Source organism: Neoarius graeffei, chromosome 1 (genome assembly GCF_027579695.1).
Source record: "Neoarius graeffei isolate fNeoGra1 chromosome 1, fNeoGra1.pri, whole genome shotgun sequence".
NCBI classification, from domain to species: domain Eukaryota; kingdom Metazoa; phylum Chordata; class Actinopteri; order Siluriformes; family Ariidae; genus Neoarius; species Neoarius graeffei.
In genome coordinates, this window is record NC_083569.1 from 128364341 (window position 1) to 128391217 (window position 26877).

Below are 26877 nucleotides of genomic sequence, written 5' to 3' on the forward strand. Positions count from 1 at the left end.
TGTAAAGAGAAAAGGGGATGTCTCACAGTGGTAAACATGGCCTTGTCCCAACTTTTTTGAGATGTGTTGTTGTCATGAAATTTAAAAACACCTAATTTTTCTCTTTAAATGATACATTCTCTCAGTTTAAACATTTGATATGTCATCTATGTTCTATTCTGAATAAAATATGGAATTTTGAAACTTCCACATCATTGCATTCCGTTTTTATTTACAATTTGGACTTTGTCCCAACTTTTTTGGAATCGGGGTTGTAGCCAACATTCACTTTTTCAGCAGTTTGTGCTTCAGTAGCTCTTCTGTGGGATTGGACCATATGGGCTAGCCTTCGTGCCCTGTGTCAATCAATGAGCCTTCGACACCCATGACCCTGTCACCAGTTCACTGGCTGTCCTTCCTTGGACCACTTCTGGTAGGTACTACCCACTGCATACTGGGAACACCCCACAAGATGCTGGACAACTGTTGCACAGAAGTAGTAAAATTATGGCAATAAGAATTGTGTAATATTTCTAATAAAATAATGTTTACAGGGCGGCACGGTGGTGTAGTGGTTAGCGCTGTCGCCTCACAGCAAGAAGGTCCTGGGTTCGAGCCCCGGGGCCGGCGAGGGCCTTTCTGTGTGGAGTTTGCATGTTCTCCCCGTGTCTGCGTGGGTTTCCTCCAGGTGCTCCGGTTTCCCCCACAGTCCAAAGACATGCAGGTTAGGTTAACTGGTGACCCTAATTTGACCGTAGGTGTGAATGGTTGTCTGTGTTTATGTGTCAGCCCTGTGATGACCTGGCGACTTGTCCAGGGTGTACCCCGCCTTTCGCCTGTAGTCAGCTGGGATAGGCTCCAGCTTGCCTGCGACCCTGTAGAACAGGATAAAGCGGCTACAGATAATGAGATGAGATAATGTTTACAACTGTAGTGAGCAGAAAAGCATCCAGAACACAGTTTTAGAATTTGGTTCGTGAATGCATGACAAAAGAATAGCATTATAATTATTATTATTATTATGAGTGATACCTTTTATTCTTTGTTGTTTGCAGTTCTAATAGTAACTCCTGTTTAGTAACTTTAATCTTGACCCCTTTTCTATTTAAACCAGACCATGAGTCCTGCAGCCTCCAGAAGCCACAACAACACAAATAAGATCATGAACTCCAACAGGAACTCAAACTCTCTTCATGCTGAAATACTGACAATCTCCTTTGGGTCAAAAGCTTAAAATGTTAAACTGCCCTGTTTTACTGGCCGCCTCTGTTTCATATTACAGATTGCTTATCATGCCTCAGTGCAGCAGCATTTCTAAAGGGTGCGAATATTTATGCACAACAGGAAGTGAATAAATGTGTTCGCTCTATTTGTAATTCATGTAGTTTGTGTTTAGCTGAATAAAATATGAACAGCTGAGAGGAACAAGAGTTAAACTGACTGGAGGAAAAACCCAACCTTAAACACCTGTGACGCCATTACAGGTAGCGAGCTGGGAGACTGCAGCCCCGCCCTGTTCAGGGAGGAAACTGAATGTTGGGAAGTTTTTGCAGCAGCGAGTGGCGGCGCGGATTAAACTTCTTCCCCCGCTGAGTGTGATTATAATAATAAGGCAGATGTTGTACAGATGTTCCAGCGCAGATTAAACTTCTTCCCCCGCTGAGTGTGATTATAATAATAAGGCAGATGTTGTACAGATGTTCCGGCGCAGATTAAAGGACTGAGGTGAGTTTGTGTGTTAATACAGAGCTGCACTTTTAATAAACTCCTCAGGAAGAGTTTGTGTAAAATTAGGGTGACCAGATTTCCCGAGTCTGAAACCGGGACACTTTTGCGCGCGACCATGCTCGTGCACGCACACCTTTTTTTTTTTTTTTCCGTAAACGTGACACTCAGAGAGGTGCTCTTAGCATTGTGTTGAAGCTCACATTTATCAACATCTCACATGAAATAAAACAAACAGGCATTTTGTTCTCTAGTAGCATAGTGGTGTACAGATCAGTTAAATTATGGTCAGACAGCAGATTTTGTAAGCCAAGCTCCATCATCCTCAGGAATTTTATCACCAATAATCAAAGGGAGTAACCTGAGCAATGTCATGTTCTCATGACCACTGCCTCCAATGTTTTTCTTTTTAGCATATGTCTTTGGGATACGCTGGGGTCTGTCAGCATTGTCTGTGTGCTGGTATGGAAATGATGCTATTCTTTTGTTCAAATACTGAAGAGTGAAGTATTTGGAACGGATCATCTTTCTAATACACAAGGCCAGTTCTACGGGCACAATGCCCTCCGACAGATCATGTAGGACATCAGGTGGGAAACCAGTGACAGTATGAAAATACTCCAACCTCTGGTTGAGAACACAGTCCCCTTGCACACCACGCTGACTCACTTTCTCCCCCTGCTTCACAACAGTCAAGTCATGATCATGGCTGACTTTTGTCCTCACACTAAACTCCCCATCTGAAACCTCGTGAGACTGAATTTGGTCTATTGTAGCAGTGCAGAATCTGCAAAAATAGTTGGCCCTAAAAAACTTCATAAAATCTGCAAAAGAATGGGCTGCAAGATTGTCGGACACCACACACATGACAGTGCCCTTAACTACCTGACCAATGGATTCAATGAACACACCCTCTCTTTCAAGAGTACAAAGTTCTCCCAAGAGAGGGCCAAGTGTTTTTTCATAACCAAATCTCTCAACGTCAGGGACTTTACATAATGCTGCAAGCTGAATTACATGCAAGTTTGACCTGTATTTACTAGGAAGATCTGCAAAGGCCCAGTAAATGGCAGTGATTTTATGAATTTTTCTTGACGTGCCAAGCTGATTAGCAATTTCAAGATCATCAGTGTACAAAAGTAGGGGTAATGTTAGCTCTTCTGAGGACAGTAGCTCATTATCTTTGAAATAAGACCCATCTTGGTGGCTCATGTACTGACCTTGTTGTGCTGGTTTTGTTTCTTTAATTTTATCAAGAATGTCAGTATGTCTAAACATTTCCTGAATCATCTCAAGAATGGAAATGTGCACAGTAGTGTGTCCTGGCTCTAGTTCATACTGTACAGGCCTTACCACAGGGTAATGTCTTTCAACATAAGTTTTCCATCTCTTAGTTGTGGATAATAACTCACCTTTACCAGTTGCGCTAGTAAAAATGTGACAGCCCATAACAGCACTGACAAGCTCATCTAAACATGTTTCACTAACAACAGTGTCATGTCTCAATAATACCTCTTGTATGGTCTTCTTGATGACGGGTTGGCACAAGGAAAACATTTGAGACAAATGTTCTACAATTTCCTGAGTTGCCAAGTCAGAGACGGAGAATAGTTTGCATCTTTAAAAATAATGACGCCAAGTTGTGGAGCAATTGGGCCCTCAATTCATCTGTGTCACTGTCACTCTCATCCTCAGTCTGATTAAAGTCATCTGTAGCCTCAAACTGAGCAGGCCCTTCATCAACACCATCAGCAGAAGATGTTGCTGGAGTGCCATCATTCTCTACAGACACCACACCATCTTCAAAATCTGAACTACCACCATGGGCTCTGCTTTTGTGTGCATTAAAGGAAGAATAAACATTTGTGCGGTAGTTACAGTTCTTGAATGGGCAAGCGACCATCTCATGCTTTCTCAAATGACTTCTCAAATGTCCAAACAGTACTGCCTCAGAAAAGGGATGCTTGAAGTTACACATGCGGCATGAATAATATATATGAGCACTCTTTTCTCTATCCAATCTTTCTGTATTGCTGTGGCATCGTGATAGATGTGCTTTAAGTGAATCAAAAGACTGAAAACTATAAATACAATCATCATAGAGACATGGCAGAGGGCTAACTCTAGAAAAATTACTGTGTTGTCGGCGACAACATCTGAATAATTTTACTCGGGACTGAAATGATGCAGTGCACAACTTGCATTTCCACGCCATTGCCATCCTAACCGTAACTAGCCTTAAAGTTAGACCTGATACAGTACCAGGATTGAGGAGGAATTGCTTGTGCACTTCTCACCTTCCACTTGAGCCTACAAGAGAGAGCAACAATACAAATATTAACTTCACATAATACCACATTACTGTGAAATATAATAACAAAGTATCACATTTTGCATATATAATATTTCCTTCAACTCGTTTAAACAAAATGCATTATTAACATGCATCAATAAGATGTACAATGGTGAACTTAATTTAGTCAAAACTCAATGTGGTCTTTTGGTCACACAGATCTTCCTCACTCCGTCTCAAGCTGCACGTGCAGGCAACTCATTGCATCGCGAGCAAAAAAGTAGGTTACCCATGAGAATCCGGCCATGTCTACATTCTTTTTTGCTTTTAGTTTTGTACAAATAAACATACTTTATTTGCATGCTCAAATGTGCTTTCTAGCTGCAAGTTATTAACTTTACACTAACCAACACGATAGCTTACTCGTTGCAGAAGACAGCAGCGATCAGCTAACAATGGTTTGCGCACGCGCGCTAACAACGGCAAAAACGTTTACTTACCAGATAAGGCCAGTTAATACGAAAAGCAACGATAATACTATAAAAGTATTTCCCCTGGTGAACACCCTTCCCACGGAGGCAACGTGAATGTAAAAATCAGCCCTGTCCATCTCATTCACCAAAATTTTCCGCCATTTCCTTGATTCTGTTCAGATTGTGAACTGCAACGACATTGGTGACGTCAGACGTCACGTTTGACTGATAATGAAAACAGGGGCGCAGATAGGATTTTTGAACTGGGGGGGGACTGAGCTGTCAGCAAATGATTACATTTTGTGTATATATATATATATATATATATATATATATATATACACATACACACACTACCGTTCAAAAGTTTGGGGTCACTTTGAAATGTCCTTATTTTTGAAAGAAAAGCACTGTTCTTTTCAATGCAGATCACTTTAAACTAATCAGAAATCCACTCTATACATTGCTAATGTGGTAAATGACTATTCTAGCTGCAAATGTCTGGTTTTTGGTGCAATATCTCCATAGGTGTATAGAGGCTCATTTCCAGCAACTCTCACTCCAGTGTTCTAATGGTACAATGTGTTTGCTCATTGCCTCAGAAGGCTAATGGATGATTAGAAAACCCTTGTACAATCATGTTAGCACAGCTGAAAACAGTTGAGCTCTTTAGAGAAGCTATAAAACTGACCTTCCTTTGAGCAGATTGAGTTTCTGGAGCATCACATTTGTGGGGTCGATTAAATGCTCAAAATGGCCAGAAAAATGTCTTGACTATATTTTCTATTCATTTTACAACTTATGGTGGTAAATTAAAGTGTGACTTTTCATGGAAAACACAAAATTATCTGGGTGACCCCAAACTTTTGAACGGTAGTGTGTATACATGTTATTTCACCTCCCTCACTGCCATCACCAGGAACTACCTGCAGGCCAGGACAATGATAACATTTTAACATAGCCTATGGAAATCCAAAGTTTACACATTATCATCACGCACAGAAATTGAAAAACTGCAAAACTAGTTTTAAAACCGCTAAGTTCCAACTGTTAAACATAGCGAGAGGCTGGGCTACGTGTGTGTGTGTAAAGTGTAAACCAGTGCATCCTGACTTTCTAACTATGCCTGTGTGTTGCGTGAGCGGCAGTCAGTCAACAACTCTTCGCAAAGTTTCCTTATGAAACAATATGCTCGCTGAAATTATGGCAGGGAACGCCAGATTAAACATTAAAACTGCCTTCTGAGCACTGTATCTACAGGCTACCACCGAAAGAAGGAGGCTACCAGAAAGGCATCTCTACTCCGTACGATTTTACTTTCACTACGACATTACCTTGAACAGACTACCAAAAAATTGCAAGGTGATATGATAAAGTAAGGCACAGTTTATTTACAGTCGGTTTTTGTTTTGTTTTTTTGAAAAAACGATGCAATCGTTTTCTGCCTTTTGGCACCCTTCATCATGCCGTGTTGGGGTCCTGAACTAGGAGGCGCTGTCCCTGATATGCCTGTCAAACTTGTTATGGGTAACCATAGCAACCAAGCTCGAGCTCGCAACCTGTGCAGTCTGCGCAGTTGCAACTATGTCTGTACTGCTGTGCACCTCAATAAACCGAATGGTAATTAGTCTTTTGATTTTTCCGTGAGGTTTGCCTTATGCAAAAAAAGACAGCATAGACATTTTTTCCTCCCTATAAGTGGGGGGGACCGAACGAGGTGAATTTAAATCTGGGCGGGACGAATCCCCCCCATCCCCCCCTCTATCTGCGCCCGTGAATGAAAATATATTAGTATGTGTATTCAAAAAAATAAATTCCAATACAATCAAAACGTGTTAACTTGCTCAGAAAACTATTAAATTTATTGTTAGCTCAACTAAATACCAGGTTTTAAGTACTGAATAGATAATGTTAATAAGTTGCAAGAACTGTTTGGGTTTACAGTGTATAGGCTGAGGTCTATTGTGTTTCGGAAGGTTTTTTTAAGCTATCTGCTCTCCTTATCGAACAGTTAGGCTGTAGCCACTGGCTGCACCATCTGCTCTAGTTTAATTTCATGCCTATTTTGTCAGTATAGCTTAAAAATTCAGGATATGGCAGCCTTTGACAGTGAATGATTTTAAATCGCAGATGACCGCGACTCGCTGTAATAGCGCTTCTCACGGCAATAACGCGATTTACACCACAGCATTGGAGTGAGGGGCAGGATCTGTCCCTGACGGGACAAATTAAAATTACCCGAAAAACGGGATGTCCCGCCCAATACGGGACGGTTGGCAACCCTATGAGACGCAACTTTGGTCATTAGAATGTCTGGAATAATCGATCACCTAATAAGGCAATATTTTGATCAGGGGTTGACACAGGGAGAGATTGCATTAAGTCTTTTAATAGGGGATAATTTCAAAATGAGTCCGCGGCACCTCCGCAGAAGACTGGCCTGGCTTCGTCTCTACCGAAGGAGATACAGTGATCCAGCTGAGATCATGAAATAACGGTTTTGTTTTCTCGAGATCTCGAATTAGTCGTGTTGTTTTCTCGAGATCCTGAATTAATTATGTCGTTATCTCGGGATAACAAGGTGAATAAAAAAAGATTATATGAAGGGCCTCTCTCAGCAATAAAGGAGGAGAGGGGCGACAGCCCGAGGAAAGCCCCCACAGGAGCGCACAGCATTTGTAACACAGGCTACCCAACTCAGTACAGGAACAAAGCACTTAGTGTGTGCAGTCGGCTTCGTGCGCATTGTTTTGCACCTCTCGGAGGAAGGGGTAGGTGCCCTGTAAATCTTTGGAAAAGGTACATTTTCTTTTCGGCATAATTGCTGCGGCATTACTGCTGCTAGCTGCTAGACAAAGAACATTCGCGCCAGTTAATGTTTATTTTATTGTTGCATGGCAACACGTTCTGTTGTCTGGAATAATGTGGCTAAATAAACACCCATGCCACAGGGCCAGGGGGCGGTAACCAGGAAAGTTTGCGATTCCTGTCAATTCATCAAAATAGTAAATGCAGACATTTCTCCGCTAATGATTCCCACGCTGCTCAGTCGCTAACGTCGCGAGTGGCGAAAACCGGGACATATCCGTGTCCTGACAGACTTTTGTCGGGACTCGGGACACACAACCCCAAACCGGGACTGTGTAAAACCGGGACGTCTGGTCACCCTATGTAAAATGGTCCTGTGGAGATGAATCTCTGCCTGAGGAAGCTGTGTGAAGAGTTATTTTAAAACATTATTATTTTAGTAATACCGTAATGTTATTGGTTTTAAGCAGGAACTGATGGTGGGTTTTAAGTCGGTTTTAGACCGAAATTTTCGGCTTTGCTCCTGCTTGAACTTCTCTTTTCTGCTTTTTTCACTATTTCTCTATTTTTTCTTATTTGCTTTCTTTTTATTTACATTCAACAAGATAACCTAGAAGTTAGACAAAGCAACTGACACAGAAGACTGGATTATAGCAAAATGGGGAAACCAAGGAACTCTAGTAACAAATGGACTGAGCTTGAAAAAAGAATTTCTAGCCTGGAATCTATGATTAATGCCCGTCTATTAAGGATTGAAGGGAGTCCAGCAGCCGATACCGCTAAAGGGAATGCGGGGAATGTTCAGCATCTGAATGATGGGAACTTGGATGAATCGGTTGACTTCACAAAGCAAAATGTGAGTACTGATTGCTGGAAAAGACAAGGTGCTAGACCCAAAAACAAAAGGGCATTAACTTCAACTCCATTGTGGTCTGATGCCGTCAAACCTACAGTCTATGAATACCACCGGGCTGAAAACTACAGATATACACAGCCCATTACACTCCAGAACAGATTTCAGTGCCTTACAGACATGGAACCAGTAGTTCCTAGAAAGTGGCAGAATTTGAATAGCAAAAATAAAGCTCGCAGTAGAGGTAGAAAGCAGCCGCCAACACCTGTTAATCCTACAACCCTTGTTGTGGGTGATTTCACTGTGGAAAATATTGGAGGAGAGTCCATGGTTGTGTGCTGTTTTCCTTACGCTTCCATCTCAGAGACTACAGACAACATTTCAAAAATGCTGTCAAACTACAAATCAATTAAACGCATTATTGTGCATGTTGGAGCAAATGATGTTTTCAGGGAACAGCTCACTGTGAGGAAATCTTTCAAAGACCTTTTTTCTGCCCTAAACGGACTTGGAATGCCTTTTTTTATCAGTGGTCCATTACCAGGATCTGTGATCGGCAATTACGGGTTTTCCCGACTGCTCAGTCTCAACACCTGGCTTGCAAAGACATGTTTTTCCTCTGGCATTAATTTTATTGACAACTTTAACCTTTTCTGGAAACATAAAGCCTTTTTCAGCCCAAATAGCACAGAACTCAGCTGGACTGGTGCCAAAGTCTTGGCAGACCATTATCAACACTCTGTCCACCATTCCATGCCGACCTTGGGTACACTCTCTGATAAGCGCTCTGTAGCTGCACTGAAAGGAGCTAACAACACTGATACGAACTCTGTTTGGGTACAAACTGAACCTCCCAGGGACATCAACAACGGCTCAAAAACAGTACGGAAACACACTGAGGTTCAAACTCGAGCAGTGAATCTGCAGGCAGAAAGAAGTGGGACTAACGCTCACTCTGATGGATACAAGCAAAACTCCTTGTCACCAATGAAGGCAACTAAGCCCCCAGCAACTACAGAGGATCATGCTGACTCATCTGCCCCCAATACAGTTCAGGAAAATGATCAGAGGGTGGATCTATCACCACACACATCCCCGTCACTTTCCAAGGCTAGCAACATGATATCTGAGCTAACGGGTAAGCTGGCAGAACTATCAGAAAGACAATCAGATAAACAAGCATCACCACAACCTCCTGAGACTGGCAATAGGCAATCACCAATAACAGCGGTGGATGTAACCCCAAGCCCCTCTGTATCTCCTTCACCCCCCAGACTGCGTTTTCCTGAGAAAATGGAGAGACTATTGTCTTTAAGCCGAGTGTCTTTGGCAAGCCCAAAAGGACACTCAAATCAAGTACCGTACACAGAGCTGTCTCATGGTCAGGCCTTGTGTACCCCAAAATCTCTAATGATATATCCAACTGCCACAGCACCCAAGAAACAGAGGGCACCACCTCCCCCTGTGATTACAGATAAGACTGAAGGACCATGTGCACAGCTACAGTTCACCAGCAGCAGTGAAGACCTTCATGTTGGAACGAACTGATATAATCTGGGTCCAGATGGTAGTTTTGAAAATAAGCTGGGACCCACAACGTACTTTTCTATTCCTGTGCTAACAAGAAGGAGAGGTGTTCTTATTCATCCTATCAATGGGGTAAACTCATCAAATCTCCTTCCAGTTCCAAAACAACCACAGAACGCTTCTGTGGAAATTATCCCCACATTCACTGTAAAACTAGCTGTTCAGAATGCAAGATCACTTAATAAGCCTTTTTTTAATTAATGACTTCATCGGTACACAAACTGGATTTTATGCTTCTTACTGAAACTTGGCTTGAACAATCAAGCAGCTCTATTACTCTTATTGAAGCAACTCCCCCACTCTTTGATTTCATGAGTGTTGGAAGAGCCAATAAACGGGGAGGAGGAATAGCAAATATATACAAGGCATGTTTTCAGTACAAACAGACAACTCTTGGTGACTTTACATCTTTTGAATACCTAAGTGCAATCCTAAAATGTTCTTCTAACATATTAGTGTTGACTATTTACAGACCACCAAGACTTTCTGCACCACTGTTCCTAGAGGAGTTTGGGGAACTGTTGTCAAATATTTGTTTAGAGTTTGACAATCTTATTATTTCTGGGGATTTTAATTTCCATGTTGATAATCCAGATAACACGTATGCAAATGAATTTCTTACACTGATTGAAGCCTTCAACCTAACACAACATGTACAAGGGCCAACACACTCCCATGGCCACACCCTCGACCTTGTCATCATTAAGGGTCTTAATGTATCTACTAGTGTCATGGACCTGGGTATATCTGATCATTTCTGTGTTTTCTTTGGTGTTTCCATTTCCCCTCACTTTCAAAACAAGTCTGTGACTGTAAAAAAGAGGGTAATTACCAACAGCACAGCAGCTCTTTTTGAGCAGGCACTCAGAACTCCCATGTCAATCTTCAGATTGTGCAGATGATCTAATGGAAATTTTTAATTCAAGAATGAATCATATTATGGATGCTATTGCTCCTTTTAAAACCAAAAGAGTCATAGACAAAGGAAAAGCACCCTGGAAACTAAATCCAGCAGTTAAAATGTTAAAGAGGGAATGTAGAAAGTCTGAAAGAAAATGGCGTAAATCTAAACTCCAGATTCATTATCAAATCTACAAAGGGATGTTATGTAAATACAACTCAGAAATTTCTAAAGCAAGACAGTCTTTTTTTGCTGACATTATTAATAGGAATATCAACAATGCCCGTGTGCTATTTTCTACAGTTGAAAAGTTAACAAACCCATCAAAACAAATGCCTTCTGAATTTCTCTCAGTTAATACATGCAACGACTTTGCATCTTTTTTCAAAGGAAAGATTGATAAAATACGTATGAATATAGCCACACAGGTGCAAACACTTCAAAATCTGGAACCATTGGATAACGAGAGAGGGGGTCGTAATACAATGTCAACATTTAGTTTAATTGATGTTGAGACTCTGAGAAAAACAGTACAAAGTCTCAGCTCCTCCACATCTGAACTGGACATTTTCCCTACAGTCTTTTTCAAATCTGTTCTTCACCTAATATCAGACGAGGTACTTCAGATTATCAACACCTCCTTACGAACTGGCATGTTTCCCTCATCTCTGAAAAAAGCGGTTGTAAAACCCCTACTGAAAAAGAACAACCTGGATGTCTCCGTACTCAACAACTACAGGCCCATATCCAATTTGCCATTCGTTGGTAAAATAATTGAAAAAATTGTTTTTAATCAATTAACTGCCTTCCTGACATTAAACGGATGTTTTGATAAGTTTCACTCAGGTTTTCGTGCCAATCATAGCACTGAAACAGCTCTTACTAAAGTCATGAATGACCTACGTCTTAATTCTGATGCTGGTAAAACATCAGTCTTGGTGCTTTTAGACTTAAGTGCTGCATTTGACACGGTAGATCATTCCATACTGTTACATCGACTGGAGCATTGGGTTGGATTTACTGGTATAGTAATCAACTGGTTAAAATCTTACCTACAACAAAGATTTTTTTATGTGGCCATTGGAGGCCACAGTTCATCACCCGTGTCCTTGAACTGTGGGGTTCCCCAGGGCTCAATCCTGGAACCATTACTATTCAACCTTTTATATGCTCTCACTTGGACAAATTATTAAGAATAACTCAGTAAACTTCCATAGCTATGCAGATGACACTCAGCTTTACTTAGCTATGTCACCTAATGACTATGCCCCTCTTGAGTCTCTTCATAGATGCATTGACCAAATTAACAAATGGATGTCTCACAATTTTCTTCAGCTGAACGCAGATAAAACTGAAGCAATTATATTTGGCAAAAAGGAGGAAAGGCTTAGGATTGCCACTGTTCTTGAAAGTAAGGGGCTTAAAGCAAAGGATGCTGTCAAAAACCTTGGTGTCCTTATTGACAGTGAACTTAACTTCAACAGTCATATGAAAGTGGTAAAAAAGTCTGCATTCTATCACCTAAAAAACATTTCTAAACTCAGGGGTCTCATGTCAAAACATGATCTAGAAAAACTTGTTCATGCTTTCATCTCCAGTAGGGTTGATTACTGCAATAGCCTTTTCACGGGTCTTCCAAAAAAGACCATCAAAGAGCTTCAGCTAATCCAAAATGCAGCAGCAAGGGTTCTTACAAGAACAAAAAGGGTTGTCCATATCACTCCAATCCTAAGGTCTCTGCACTGGCTCCCAGTGAGCTATAGAATTGACTTTAAAGCACTACTTCTTCTATTTAAAACATTAAATGGGATGGGACCCAGCTACCTATTGGATATGTTTCAATTATATGCACCAACTAGGTCTCTAAGATCACAGGAGGAAAACTTGCTAGTAATACCAGCTGTCAAAACGAAGTGTGGCAAAGCAGCCCTTAGTTGCTTTTATTTGGTGATCTGATTAACTTTATTTCATTTTATTATTTTATTTCTACTATTGTTTAATTCTTATTTTTCTTCCCCAATTATTTTATGTAATTTTATTTTCTATTGTTTACTGTTCTGCTTTTACTTCTGTAAAGCACATTGAACTGCCACTGTGTATAAAATGTGCTATATAAATAAACTTGCCTTGCCTTGCCTTTATGTGTTGAAACAGAGCTGACCCGGAAACTAACTTCAGCAGAACTTTCTACACAAACTCCAGAAGAACAATCACCTGAAGCCTGAAAGCGGTGCAGAAACACCACACCCGGGTGTTAATTACTGTTAAATATCAAGAATACTTTTTACTCAGGTGGGGTTTGGTTGTTTGTGTTGTGATCCAGTGGACTCAGGACTGAAGAAAAAATGGCGACCACCTTCTTTAGCTTCAGCTTTACTTCCTCTTCTAGAAGTCAGTGATGAAAACACGGGGAGAATCTGAGTCTGAATGTCTGGTTGATTTCTCACCTATACAGGGCTGATGGTGGTGTTTGACATGACCTTCTGCTGTGTTCTTCGTGGTGTCATCTTCATGATCATCTCCATAACTAGGAAGTGATTTTTATTCAGGTACGAGTGTATCACAGTAATATTTGTTTGTGAGCTTCCAGTGTTACTCTTGCCCCTTTTCCACCAAAGCAGTTCCAGGGCTGGTTCGGGGCCAGTGCTTAGTTTGGAACCGGGTTTTCTGTTTCCACTGACAAGGAACTGGCTCTGGGGCCAGAAAAACCGGTTCCAGGCTAGCACCATCTCTCTGCTGGGCCAGAGGAAAGAACTGCTTACGTCAGCGGGGGGGGGGGGCGGAGTTGTTAAGACCAACAACAATAACAAGACCGCGAAAGATCGCCATTTTTAAGCGACGAGAAGCAGCAGCTGTACAAACGCAAAGTCATTTATTATTATTGTTGTTGCTGCTGCTTCTTCCGTGTTGTTTTTGCTTCGATATTCGCGCCAAGGTTTATGCAAACGTAGCAACGTAACTGACGTATACAGCGACATAATGAAGTGGCTTCCCTTAGCACCGCGAGGTATGGAAAAGCAAACTGGTTCTCAGCTGGCTCGCAAGTTGAACGAGTTGTGAACCAGCACCAGCACTGGCCCCGAACCAGCCCTGGAACTGATTTGGTGGAAAAGGGTAGAGAGTCGCTCGAAGAGTTTTAACTGTGAAGTAGAGGTCTGCGCGGGACAGAATTTTCAGTCCCGCTCCCGCATTGTGCAGTCCCGCTCCCGCAAAGAATTATGATTTTCAGTCCCGCTCCCGTCCGCGCCTGCCATATTTTGTCCTGCTCCCGCCCGCAAATCCCGCATGATGCAGACGTTCGCGTTATTTCTCACGAAAGTTCCTGTCATTGGCTTGGGGAATTAAACATGCTGAGCTTAGCTGAGCTCTCCACTGACCGATCCTTCATTTATTGTAAGTTTGTTTAGACTCTGACATTCTGCTGACACATTCCAAGTTGAGCGCTGCATGCGCTCATGATTGACAGCTCTCGCTTTGATTGACAGCTCTCGCTTTGCGCACTCGCACTCCCACTTCCGAGTCTGTGGCGTTATGATTCCAACCGCGATTTCATTCTCCTCTCATATGAAGTGCTGCGCAACCACAACCAGCTCCTCAGATTATACACTGTCTATTTCTAGCTTTAAATTGAACAATCTGTGCGATACACAGTCCTTTTTAATACTTTTTAATACTTGGGACTAATACTCTTGACTTTTTAGCGGTAAATGTACCTCTTTTTAAAGCAGCACTTGCTTCTGAAGCACTGTGAGCTTCACTAGAGGAGCTCTGCTCTTCTGCCATGATCGGAGATCTCAAACACGGAAGAGCGGAAAGGAATCGGAAACGTACGCGAGATTAGACCACATCTGCAAATTTAGGCATCTTAAAATGTTTTTATTAATGCCAAATAAAATATCCAGCACAAATTATATATGATAGACATAAATTAATAATTTATAAATTTTATTTTAAACACGTTTTTAGTTAGCGGGACTGCAGCTTATCACCTCTCCCGCCCATGCCCGCGTTGTGCACTCCCCCTCCCGCCCGCGCCCGCAATGAGCTTTCAAAATTTGTCCCGCACCGCTTTGCGTCAGTTCCCGCGGGACTCTCGCGGGAGTGCAGGGCTCTACTGTGAAGACAAGAAAATAGGTGTAGTGGTCAGCACTGTCGCCTCACAGCAAGAAGGTTCTGGGTTCGAGTCCAGGTTGTTTATATATAAAATGTATGTGTTTTTATATAGCAGGGCTCACAACTTGTCCTGCCGGGCAAGTTGAAACAAAATTTACTTGTCCGAATGTGAAGTTGACTTGTCCGAAGAAAAATTTGAGAAAAAAACCCACAAAAACTATTTGTAATAAACTAATTTCACCAGAATTACTTTAACACAATCTATTCACTGCAGAAAAAAATTGGACTCCATCAATCAATTTATTTATGAGAAATTGAAAACCAGAAAATTAAAATTATACAGTATATTTTCATTTTTAAATTATGAACTTTGAATATATATCCTCCACTGATTACAGGTTGTTTAATTATTCATTGTGGCTCCTGTATGGTATTTAATGGTTGCGATGAAAGTCGCAGTGTTTTTTAGGTTTTTGTTGCGATTACATTGTGGGAGGAAGTGAAAGTTGCGAGAAATGGTTGCGATTAAAATTGAGTGATATGTTAAATATTAAGTTATTACTGAAAAACTATTGATTAAAAGAGCAAAGACACTGAGAAATGGTCCTATAAACAACTTTGCCAATATAAAAGATTACCAGGACTACAAAAATGCAGAAAAATAGGCTTTACTTATCCAAATGCACCTGTTGGTTCAAAAGTTAAAGTGCAGAGAACCTCACAGCACAACATGAAGTTACCTTCAAATATAATATAAATGCCTCAGCTTTCATGTAAGAAAAAAAATATTAATACTAGTACTGTGTGCAGGCAGTCTCTCCTGAAGACTAAATTAAACAATAATTATAAACTAATAAAATAAATGGCTCAGGCTTCATAGAAGAAAAAAAAACAATTTGAACAGAATCTCACAGTATGATGCTGAAGCTGCCTAAACAATGGAAAATAAAATACCATTTTGGCAAAAATGTTGGCATCCATTAATTTCTTGTATTAAGTAAAAAATAATGTAAAGTGCACACAGTCCTTCACTGTAAACATTACACACTTTCAGTAACAGAATTTAAGCCTATATAAACACTGACTCGCACATGCAGTGTTGCCAGATACTGCTGACGTTTCCCAGCCCAAAATATGTTCAAAACCCGCCAAAATGCACTTAAAACCGCCCAATCTGGCAACACTGCGCACATGCTGCTTCTCTTGAATGTAGACACAGAAGTAAGGCGGAAGGTAGTTTGTCGATGTCACCTCAAGACGGCGCCAACGATTGGTCAAATTTGCAGGAAAGTTGCGGTGATTGGATATAATTGCAACACTGCCCTGAATTCGCGGGGATTGGTTGAATTTGTGTTGAAGTTGCAAATCACAACATCGCGACATCCTGGAGGGTCTGGTAAACGACCGTTTACTTTTCAGCTCAAATACACGAAGCGGTATTGGCTGGTTTCGCAAGTGGAATATTGCGCATGCACACACTGCTCTTTCCAAAGAGAAACATCTGGCGATTCATCAAAACAATGTCGAGTGAGATGCTTCGGAAATCATGTGAATAAACTGATAAATTTGATATGTAACCCGAATATCGGCGTATTTTGGCACTTGTCCGATTGGACAAGTAACTGAGACGATGAACTTGTCCGACATAAAGGATCACTTGTCCCGGACAAGCAGACAACCGTTAATGTCGAGCCCTGTCAACATAAAACAAAAGCACTTGATATCTGGAGCAGTTGTGTGACCCTTTGGAACCCCATTTTACATTGGGCAATTCCATGTAAATGTCAACCTCACCATGCAAAAATAAAGCAACATGTAATACATCAAAACCACTCCCAGAGAAATCACCTAGGCCTGTATTTTACAGATGTGAATAAGTTGAACCAATTTGTAACCAACCTAATATGTCACTGTCAGTCTTTCTTTCTTATAATGTAAACCCCAAGCTAAAATCAACTTTGATCATGTACAATTCTATATTATTGCCACAAGCCACAGAAATGTATGCTAAAATCCACAAAACAGCAAAACAATAGCCATCCTAAATATTATTTAAGAACTTTGATAGTTTTAGCTGATATTTAGAGAGTTTTTCAAAGGGTTATGGTGGTTAAATTGCTGATTTTCTAAACGTATGCCATGTCTATTTCAGACAATTGCAGGCTGATTGTGGGGTCCCCTCCCCCAAAAAAGTAAATTTTTGGGTGCCAGCTCACTTTACCGAGGTCGAGCATTACCCGCTGAACAAAGGTCAAAGTGTTTTTCATACCCTTGGGGTGGTACAGGGAATAAATCAGTCCATAAAGGAGACGGAAGGCCTGAAGCACGTCGGTCAGTTCATCCATCACCACCCTGCCTTCCGAGATGATCCCAGCTCTGGACGGGTTCAGCCAAGGATTTTCTCCATCAACACAAAGGATTCCAGCTGGACTTTGTCTGTACAAGTCCTCATCAGTTCCATCTGAACAGAGCAGGAAACAGACTGATAGAGGACATAATCATACCAGCGAGATACTGCTGCGTTTTCCACCAAAAAGTACCACAGACTGATTATAATGAACATCGTTCAGTATAAATGTAACCCATATGGTTACTAAACCCATATGTTATTTGAGTGTCGTTCCCGTGCCCCACCAGTTGGTGGCGAATCGGCCCTGTATTCCTTTTAACTGTCGCTGAGCACGTCCTGCTCACGCCCACACACCGATCTGAGAGCAGCACACCTGTTGAGTGAGCTGTCGGACCTTGGGTATGAAACGTGACGTAAAACTCATAAATTCACAATTAATCTTCACATAGTGTGTTGATAAACCTTTCGTTTATTAGGAGAGAGTTTGTGAATGTTGAGGAAAAGAGAGAGGAGCCGCTACGACCGCGTAAGCCCTCTGTTGGACTCCGGTAAGCGCAGAGCTACATGTTAAGATTCTAAGATGCTAGACCTCGGTATTAGCCTGTTGATATTAGCTCATGTGAAGCTGTTGCTGACTGAAACGCTTTAATAAAACCAGTCGGAGTTATCATCCAATGTTTTTACCCACTGTGGTACCATTGTGTCATGTGAAAAAAAAACTTTAAAAAGATCGCTAGCTGAAAAAGAAATGACCATTCTGTCAAAGAATGGTTAAAGAAGAATAAAGTGAATGTTTTGGAATGGCCAAGTCAAAGTCCTGACCTTAATCCAATGGAAATGTTGTGGAAGGACCTGAAGTGAGCAGTTCATGTGAGGAAACCCACCAACATCCCAGAGTTGAAGCTGTTCTGTACGGAGGAACGGGCTAAAATTCCTCCAAGCCGGTGTGCAGGACTGATCAACAGTTACCGCAAACGTTTAGTTGCAGTTATTGCTGCACAAGGGGGTCACATCAGATACTGAAAGCAAAGGCTCACATACTTTTGCCACTCACAGATATGCAATATTGGATCATTTTCCTCAAATAAATGACCAAGTATAATATTTTTGTCTCATTTGTTTAACTGGGCTCTCTTTATCTACTTTTAGGACTTGTGTGAAAATCTGATGATGTTTTAGGTCACATTTATGCAGAAATATAGGTAATTCTAAAGGGTTCACAAACTTTCAAGCACCACTGTAAATCAGCTGATATTTAGTAAATTGTAAAATTGATTAATCAGTGAAACTGTGATAGCCTGAGAGTGCCTCTAGTGACATACATGCCCTTATAACGCAATTATTCTGATTTTTGTTAGCCATACGGCTAAAAATGCCAGTGTGGACTGGGCAGAAGCTGAGTCTGAATGTCTGGTTGGTTTCTGACCCGTACAGTGTGATATATGCAGAGTACTGCCCTGCTGACTAAACCTTAAGAAGTGCTGGTGGTGGCGTCTCAGACATGACGTCCTCCTGTGTCCTTTGCGGTGTCCTCTTCGTCATCACGATCACGTCCATCACTAGTAAGTGATTTTACTCCGGTATATCACAGTAATATTTGGATGTGAGCTTCCTGTATTACACTGTTGTCTCTCACCTGTACGTGTTGGGGGGTTAAAAACACTAAGTGTGAAGTATTTTCTCTCTGTTTCAGCACCTGTATCAGCTGTTACTACAGTACGGGTGAAGTTTAATCAGTCTGCTGCTCTGCCATGTGAACGGACCTGCTCTTATGAGGCTACATGGACTCTGTTCAGTAACGATCAGGTAGTGGCTCAGTGCGATCAGACATCCTGCTGGTCAGAGGAGGGATTTAAAATGTTCCATGATGAGTACCTGAAGGGAAATCTCACCCTCACCATCCCTGCAGCTGATTTCAGTCAGAGGAAACTGTACACGTGTCTGTGTGATGGAAAAGCTGTTAATGATGTGCGACTCAGTATCGACAGTAAGTGTCTTTACCTGCTCTACAGACCAACTGCTGCTGATGGAAATGATCACATTTACATACAATTAATTTATTCTTCTCAGGACGGAGCTCATTAGTTCAGCTGAAGCCTGGTGAAGATCTGCTGCTGGATTTGCACGTATCAGAGCGAGTGGAGGTGATCTATAACCACAGAGATTCAGATAAACAGATCTGCAGTGTGGCCAACAGCTCACTCCACTGTACAGCTGAATACACCTCGAGAACATCACTCACTAACACGGTTCTCACACTGAGAGGAGTCCGGTCGACTGATGGGGGAGTTTACACCGTCCGAGATCCAGAGGAGAAGGAAGACCTTCATATTTACGCAGTCAGTGTTGAAGGTAGGGGGATTACTGTCCTGTCTATAATATATAGTTAATATACTGTCTTCCTTTAAATGATATTTTTATTACCATCAGTCTCTCACACTGAGCACAGAGCAGAGGCGTTATATGTTTGAACTTGGGATGAGTTGAGAAATCAGTATTTGATGGAATAACCCTGACATTTAATCACCGCATTCATGCATGTTAACATGCTCCCCGCCAGTCTTTCACGTTGCTCTTGAGTGACTTTATGCCACTCCTGGTACAAAAACTCAATCAGCTCAGCTTTGTTTGATGGATTCAGACACCATCATGATGAACTTCCCCAACTGATTTACCATCCCTAAGAAGCTCCTTCGCTCACTCAGTCCTTTCTTCTTGGCATGTTGTAGGTGCTCACTTGACGGTGTAGACTGCAACAATAACTGCAATACCGCAGTATAGGAGGGGTACCACAGGCTTGAGCTCGGCACCACGATTACGATAGAACAGCGAGTAAAGACGTGATGAAATAGCTGGCTCTGTTGGGTCAGACAGCCAACTTCCTTTTCAAGGGAACTTTTCCAGCCTGGAGAAATCTCCCTCAGCAAAATCCACCACAGTACGTCACCTTCCCTGTTTCGTCTTCCTGACTGTAGTTGGGAAGCGAGGAATCCGGCTCACTCCACTCAAATCAAAGTCAACTTTGTTATTCAGACCGTACACCAAGTAGTGCAGAGCAGAACGAAACTGCATCTCTCCTCGCTCCATGTGCAGTGAAAGATACAACAGACATGAAATAAACAAACTGCTGCCGAATAAATATTGCACCCTTTTCTAGCACTGGATTTATTGCACAGCGTGATGATGGAGAAAGTAAATGTTGTCACTGATGTGTATTAGTAAAGTGCTCAAGAAATGCCAACAGTTGAATGTTGGTTAAAATGACTTGGTCCCTCACACGGCTTTCACAACGCTCCTGGATTCTACCAGCTCTGAGTCCGGACACACTGGTCTGAACAGAGCAACATCTTCATGTGAACATGGTCTTCATCACCATCACGGTGTACAAAACGCCGTCTTCACTCAATAACTAGAGGAACAGTAATAGAGACGGGGCTAATGCCACAACTTCCACATAGCAACAACAGCAATCGCTTACAAAACCCCTCATCCACAATTAACCCCCCCTCCCCCAACACACACTTAAAAACTGCATATTAAATTTGTCTTTTGCATCTATTTACCAAAAAGTACCAGACAAATGTAAACAAATTGTGTATGCAAGTACAAATGAACAATAGAATTATTACAGTAGATGTGCTCGTTAGGTTTTTGCTGCAAGGTACACGTACGAACAAACTGTGTGAAATTATTAGAGAAACAAGTTCCATCTGTCCGTCCCGTCACATTCTCGTTTCTGGGCCATATCTTTAAAACTACTGAAGATATCCTCATGAAATTTTGTATACATATCGAGCAACATGTGAACTGGTGCCTTTTGCTATTTTGGATTTTTGAAAAAAAAGTTTTTCACATTTTTACATAATAAATAGATTTCTAAGAGCAGTGTTCGTTTCCAGAGCGCATATCCAAAACTATTGATGATACGGATTTGAAACTTGGTGTACATGTTAACAAGGTGATGTAGATGTGCCTTTTCATACGAAGAAATTTGAGAAATTTTAATTTTTCATGTTTTCATGCAAACAATTTCAGACTTGGTCTTGGGGGTAGTTTTTGTTTCCAGAGCAGAACTTGAAAACTATGAGTGGTTTGGTCTTGAAAGTTGGTATATGTGTTGATTCAGTAATGTATGTGTGTCTTTTGAGACTAAGAAATGTGAGAGATGTTAATTTTTAGCTCCCCTAGACCAAAGGTGCGGTGGGTTTATGCCATGGGCTGCTGAGGTCAGTGTAAAGAGGTCGGGTTGGTTTCCTGCAGCACAACTTGGAAAAATGTGATAAATAATATCCTGAAACTTGGTGTATAGTTGGTCTATAGGGCGAGGGATATAGAGGAGTCTGTCTTCTTGTATTAAATGTTTCTGTAAGCTAGCTGGACAGAAAACAGAATATTGTCATCTCACAGTAAGCAACTGAGGCTAACAAGCCTAAGTGTTAGACTATTTAATTACACGCATAATATTATACTTATAAAGTGATGACCGCTGCATACCTTTTAATCTTTTACACGTTTCTCCTCTTCTTCTTTCCTCTTTCTCCTAAACTGGGCACCTGATGGCTGACCCCAGACCTGTTCTTATCCATATGTGTTGATTTCACACTCGAGCATCGCTACGTTGCCCCTCCCCCAACACTGAGTCAGGACTAAACCAGTTCACCCTGGTGCTGGACAGACTGGATTTATATTGTTCTTAACGATTTCACACAAACCAGGAAAAAAAATACAACACCGTCAGTGAAACTATAAAGTCACAGTGAATGACTTGTGGTTTCTTTGGTAGCACTTCATAGTGTGACCTGATTTTTCTCCGCATTAGTACACTGTGCACTATTTAATAGATTCCCCCAGTCCCCCTACCTCAGGCTTCCATTGGGGAGACCAGAGGTCAAAGGTCAACCTAACTCCCCTCCCCATCTCGTACTTCTGAGTGGGAGACCAGGAAGTATTCTGGCTGCCCAGATCAAACTAGAATCATGGTGCCACTCTGGAAGGTTCATTGATCTACACGGTGACAAGATATCACTGATGTGCAAATGATCGACTGAAAACCGACCGTCCAAATCTCAATACTTGATTTTTTTTATTCATTTATTTTGTGTTGGTGCCCCCTGCCGCTCCCAACAAGATGATGCCCTGCCCAAATCCACCACAGGGATGGAGAGTATCACCACATGGCCAATGCCACTTCATCACAGGAAGCATGACTCGCTCTCGTTTTCAGGTTTATGCTGAACCATGAAGACCTAAACAATGACAGTTTTTATAAAACCCACTTGTATCACTGCACAGTGATGTCACACACGAACAGATACCTGTGCCGTGTCTTTTTACACATATTTTTGTTGGTGATGTGAATGATGTCTTTAAAAATGGGCAGCTTACTGGATTAGTTGTTGCAGCTCTGATACTAACTCTAGTGACATGTTTTCTGTGTGTTTCAGCTCCAGGACCAAAATGTGGTGGGATACCAGTGTGGGTGTTTGTGGTGGTGGTGTTGGTGTTGCTGCAGCTGTTTTATGTACTGTATGTGAAGCGTGTATTCCTGAGGAAGCGAAGACGACGTCCAAGCGCAGTAAGTAATGTGTGTGTAACTGAGTCATTTGGCCCCATGAGGTGGTCACTCAGATGAGTGTGTGTGGGGTAACCAGTAGATGTTTGTCAGTCTGAGTGTGTAATAATCTGCTGCTGTTCTTGCCATTTTCTCAGTCTGTTAGTGTTGAACAGTTTATTTGTCGATGCAGATCAGTGAGACTGTCACGGTTACTGATTTGGGGAAAAGACAAACCTTTCTCTCCTTCAAAAATAACTTTTCTTTTCGCTAGCGTTAGCTGGTGAGCTCCCTCTGTTAGCGGTGTGACCTCTGTTCTTAACCTGCAGGAATGTGTTTGTATATTTGACCTTATCGCCTGTTCCTGAATAACGTGGACATTACTGCAGCGTTGAACGTGGCACAGAGCCAGTCAAGCATGTTTTCCAGCTAATGCTAGCCTGCTGGTTAAAGCACAAGCTCTGGCTGGAGGGAAAGGAGTTTTGGGTTTTGATTTCTCAGTATGCACAGCAGTTATCCCCTCTCCCCGAGCTTTCTGTGCTTCTGAAAGAGATGGGAGCGGCCTAGATATATTTTTTAATTTATTTTAAAGTGAAACAATCTATCATGCCTGTTTGCTTCTTGTGTTGTGTAATTTGTGTAAATATATTTCCTGATCTGTGTTCTCTGTGTATTTGGTTATCTGATAGGATTTGAACAGCTTGCTGGAGGCAGAACGGCTAAACATGGGGACTTTAGAAGATAATTTCATACAGCAGGCAAATCATGGAGGAGAAAGAAGGCAGACGTCTACAGCTGTAAACGGAACCATAGGACTGGCAGAGTTGGCTGATGTCCCACAAATGGACAGTAGAGCAGAGAGAGGGCAGCGATCAAACAGGCCCGCAGCAGTTCACAACTGGGGGAAAGTGTCATTTAGGAACAAACGGTCCAACTATAGGAAAGTTAAAGCATATGATACAATTTAGAGATTCTACAGCTAATGACTTGTATGAAAGAGCTGAACAACTCTGCACAGCAACATCAGTATTTTAGTGGTGGAACAGTTGGTGTGTGTGTGTGTGTGTATATATATATATATATATATATATATATATATATATACACACACAGTGGTGCTTGAAAATTTGTGAACCCTTTAGAATTTTCTGCCCTGAAAGGCGCCTTAAATAAAATGTATTATTATTATTAGTGTGCTTGAAAAAGCAAACTATTGTTAAGTTTTATTTTTATTATTATTCATTTTCACCCGTTTTTTGGATCCACTCCTCCTCCTAGGGCTTTTGAGATAGAGACACCGTTCCAACGCTGAAACGTAGGGCCCGATCTGGAATGGTGTGCTTGTTAAAATGGTTGCGCTACCCCTTGTCGTTCGTTCGGTATTCCCGTTTTTCGGTAAAACTCCGTGCCATTGAAATGAATGGGAGTGATGACGTCATAAGGAGCGCCCCCACTCTAGACGTTAGAGCGCGCGCAGCAGAAAAAACAAAATTAAAACTGCGATTTTACAGCCAGAATCCATGTTTTAAACCCTGTAAAACCTCTGAATTAAATTGAAGAACATATAAAAGGGTGGAGAGGAGATTTCACTGCGCGAAGCGTCTCCCTTCAAAATGCTGTGAGAGAGTGTGACGGGCTGAGCCGCGACGCTGACAGAGCGCATGCGCAGGCAGCCATGTGCCGCCATTTTTAAATCTCTGCTGTCCTGTCGCTGTTCTCATTGCCACCACCGTATGCACTGTTGAATCTTTGTCGAGGATCAAAAAGTAAAATAATTCACACTGGCTGTTAAAACTTTTGTTATTTCAACTCCGGGAGCAATTCCCTCACCAGGCATTCAAAACGCTCTTCCGGGTCTCGTTTGGGGAAACAGATGGACTGTTCCACTGGGGGGAATAGAGGGGTGTCCCGGGTTCTTTGTGGGGCAGTCCATTGTGCTGGGGGTGTCTTGGGGTAATGACTTGAAAGCCATTTGGAGGGTTCAATAAGGTGTTTTTGTGCAGGTCAGTTATTGTATGTATTTTATAGAATGTGAGAGAATGCGGCTTCATTTGAGCAAGCACACTCCAGCAGTTTCTGCAGAGGAAATGCAGTCTAGTTGTTATTATTATTATTATTATTATACTTTTGCCACTCACAGATATGTAATATTGGATCATTTTCCTCAATAAATAAATGACCAAGTATAATATTTTTCTCATTTGTTTAACTGGGTTCTCTTTATCCACTTTTAGGACTTGTGTGAAAATCTGATGACGTTTTAGGTCATATTTATGCAGAAATATAGAAAATTCTAAAGGGTTCACAAACTTTCAAGCACCACTGTATATGTGTATGTGTGTATATTATATAATATATATGATTTTACAAGTAAGGTGAGAGAGAAATGGCATTTCAATTCTCCTACATGTACTGGATAAATTGTGAATTGACGACAAAAATATTTGAATGAAAGAACTCACCTGTTCTGAAGCCTGCTTCCTGCTGTTCTGTTTCCCCAAACTGTGAGAACTGTGGCCGGCCAGTGAGGGCCTTTCTGTGTGGAGTTTGCATGTTCTCCCCATGTCCGCGTGGGTTTCCTCCGGGTGCTCCGGTTTCCCCCACAGTCCAAAGACATGCAGGTTAGGTTAACTGGTGACTCTAAATTGACCGTAGGTGTGAATGTGAGTGTGAATGGTTGTCTGTGTCTATGTGTCAGCCCTGTGATGACCTGGCGACTTGTCCAGGGTGAACCCCGCCTTTCGCCCGTAGTCAGCTGGGATAGGCTCCAGCTCGCCTGGACCCTGTCGAACAGGATAAGCAGCGACAGGTAATGGATGGATGGGTATCCCACAATGTGCTGCGCTAACTGGGAAGTATGTGAGATGGAGTTTTTCACTAGCATCTAGATCAGTGACTGTATATAATGTAATGTAATGGGTGGACATCAAAACAGGGATTCAGAAGAGAAAGTATCTCTGATCCCATCTAGTGGCTGGTTGTGGTAGAGTTTTTAACGCTGCTCATTCCTATGTTGAGAATTATAGACTGACTGATTGATTGCTTTATTCCGAACAGTAAAGAAGATATAAAAACAAACAAAAAATTAAAATAAAAAATGCAATAATCAAAACATCGTCATAAACAGAATAGCGTAGCCACAAGGCAGTAACATAATAATGTTCGGAAAGGATTAGGAAGAAGTAAATAACTTATCAAATCCTAACCCTCTATACCACCGCTAATCAAACATCACTTTCTGCCATAATAAACTATATATACAAAAGAAAGCAAAATCAACAACAAACATACCAAGACATACCAACATGGTATAATATCGCCCAAATCAAATCATATATATACAAATACTTATGCTATGCATATATACACACATACAATACATATATACAGTACATACATATACACATACCTATAACTATACACATCCATACGGTACGTACACAGACACCCATATCATAATTATGCATATTATGCTTATATATTATATACAATTATGCACTATACATATATCTATATATATACACACACAGATACTCACTTTTTATATAATATATCCGTATGTACCCATACCCACATATATACACTTATATTATCAATAGCATGTTATTGTAATTCCTCCTCCCTATACCTCATAAAGATCTGTTCCTTATACCTTTTTTTGAACTGGTTTATAGTTGTACATTTCATGAGCTCCACATTCAAACTGTTCCATAGCTTTACTCCACAAATAGAAATACTGAACATTTTTAACGTTGTCCTAGCACTGCGAATTTTAAATTTCAATTTCCCCCTAAAATTATAGCCCCCCTCTTTATCCGAGAACATTGTTTGGATATTCCTTGGTACTTTATAATTCCTTACTTTGTACATTACTAAGGCAGTTTTATATTCTATAATATCCCTGAATTTTACACATTTTGAATTTAAGAATAGTGAATTAGTCTGATCTCGGTAACCAGCACTATGAATTATTCTTATAGCTCTTTTTTTGAAGTATAGTTATTGCATGAAGTGAACATTTATACATATTTCCCCACACCACTGAGCAGTAAGGAGTGAATTATAGTCCAGGACATGCTTAGCTTTACTCAACACAGATATGCTTCTTGATAGTTTCATTAGTATGTATTTTATATGTGATTTCCAATTCATTCTATCATCTATTATTACCCCAAGAAATTTATTATTAGAAACTCTTTCAATATCAACACCATCTACCTGTACATTTATTGCCCTATTTATTT

At 41.2% G+C, this 26877-nt stretch overlaps 1 protein-coding gene across 5 annotated transcripts; it reads left to right on the plus strand.

Moving 5' to 3' along the window:
- The first annotated feature begins 1525 nt into the window (after positions 1 to 1525).
- On the plus strand, positions 1526 to 25189 carry LOC132883391 (uncharacterized). 5 transcript variants are annotated; one of them, XM_060916976.1, is made up of 7 exons: positions 1526 to 1704; positions 13075 to 13168; positions 18517 to 18644; positions 18776 to 19069; positions 19153 to 19434; positions 22527 to 22657; positions 23323 to 25189. In XM_060916976.1, the coding sequence occupies exons 3-7, from the start codon at positions 18584 to 18586 to the stop codon at positions 23599 to 23601; spliced, it is 1047 nt and encodes a 348-aa protein (XP_060772959.1). In that variant the 5' UTR covers positions 1526 to 1704; positions 13075 to 13168; positions 18517 to 18583; the 3' UTR covers positions 23602 to 25189. The 5 variants fall into 5 exon arrangements, with proteins under 5 accessions (XP_060772959.1, XP_060772978.1, XP_060772968.1 ...); XM_060916995.1 differs by having other exon boundaries at positions 18531 to 18644; XM_060916985.1 differs by lacking the exon at positions 13075 to 13168.
- The last annotated feature ends 1688 nt before the right edge of the window (positions 25190 to 26877 follow it).

Bases quoted from the DNA above. Each gene is read 5' to 3' on its own strand.
- LOC132883391 (XM_060916971.1), top strand. From the start codon at position 7,937: ATGGGGAAACCAAGGAACTCTAGTAACAAATGGACTGAGCTTGAAAAA.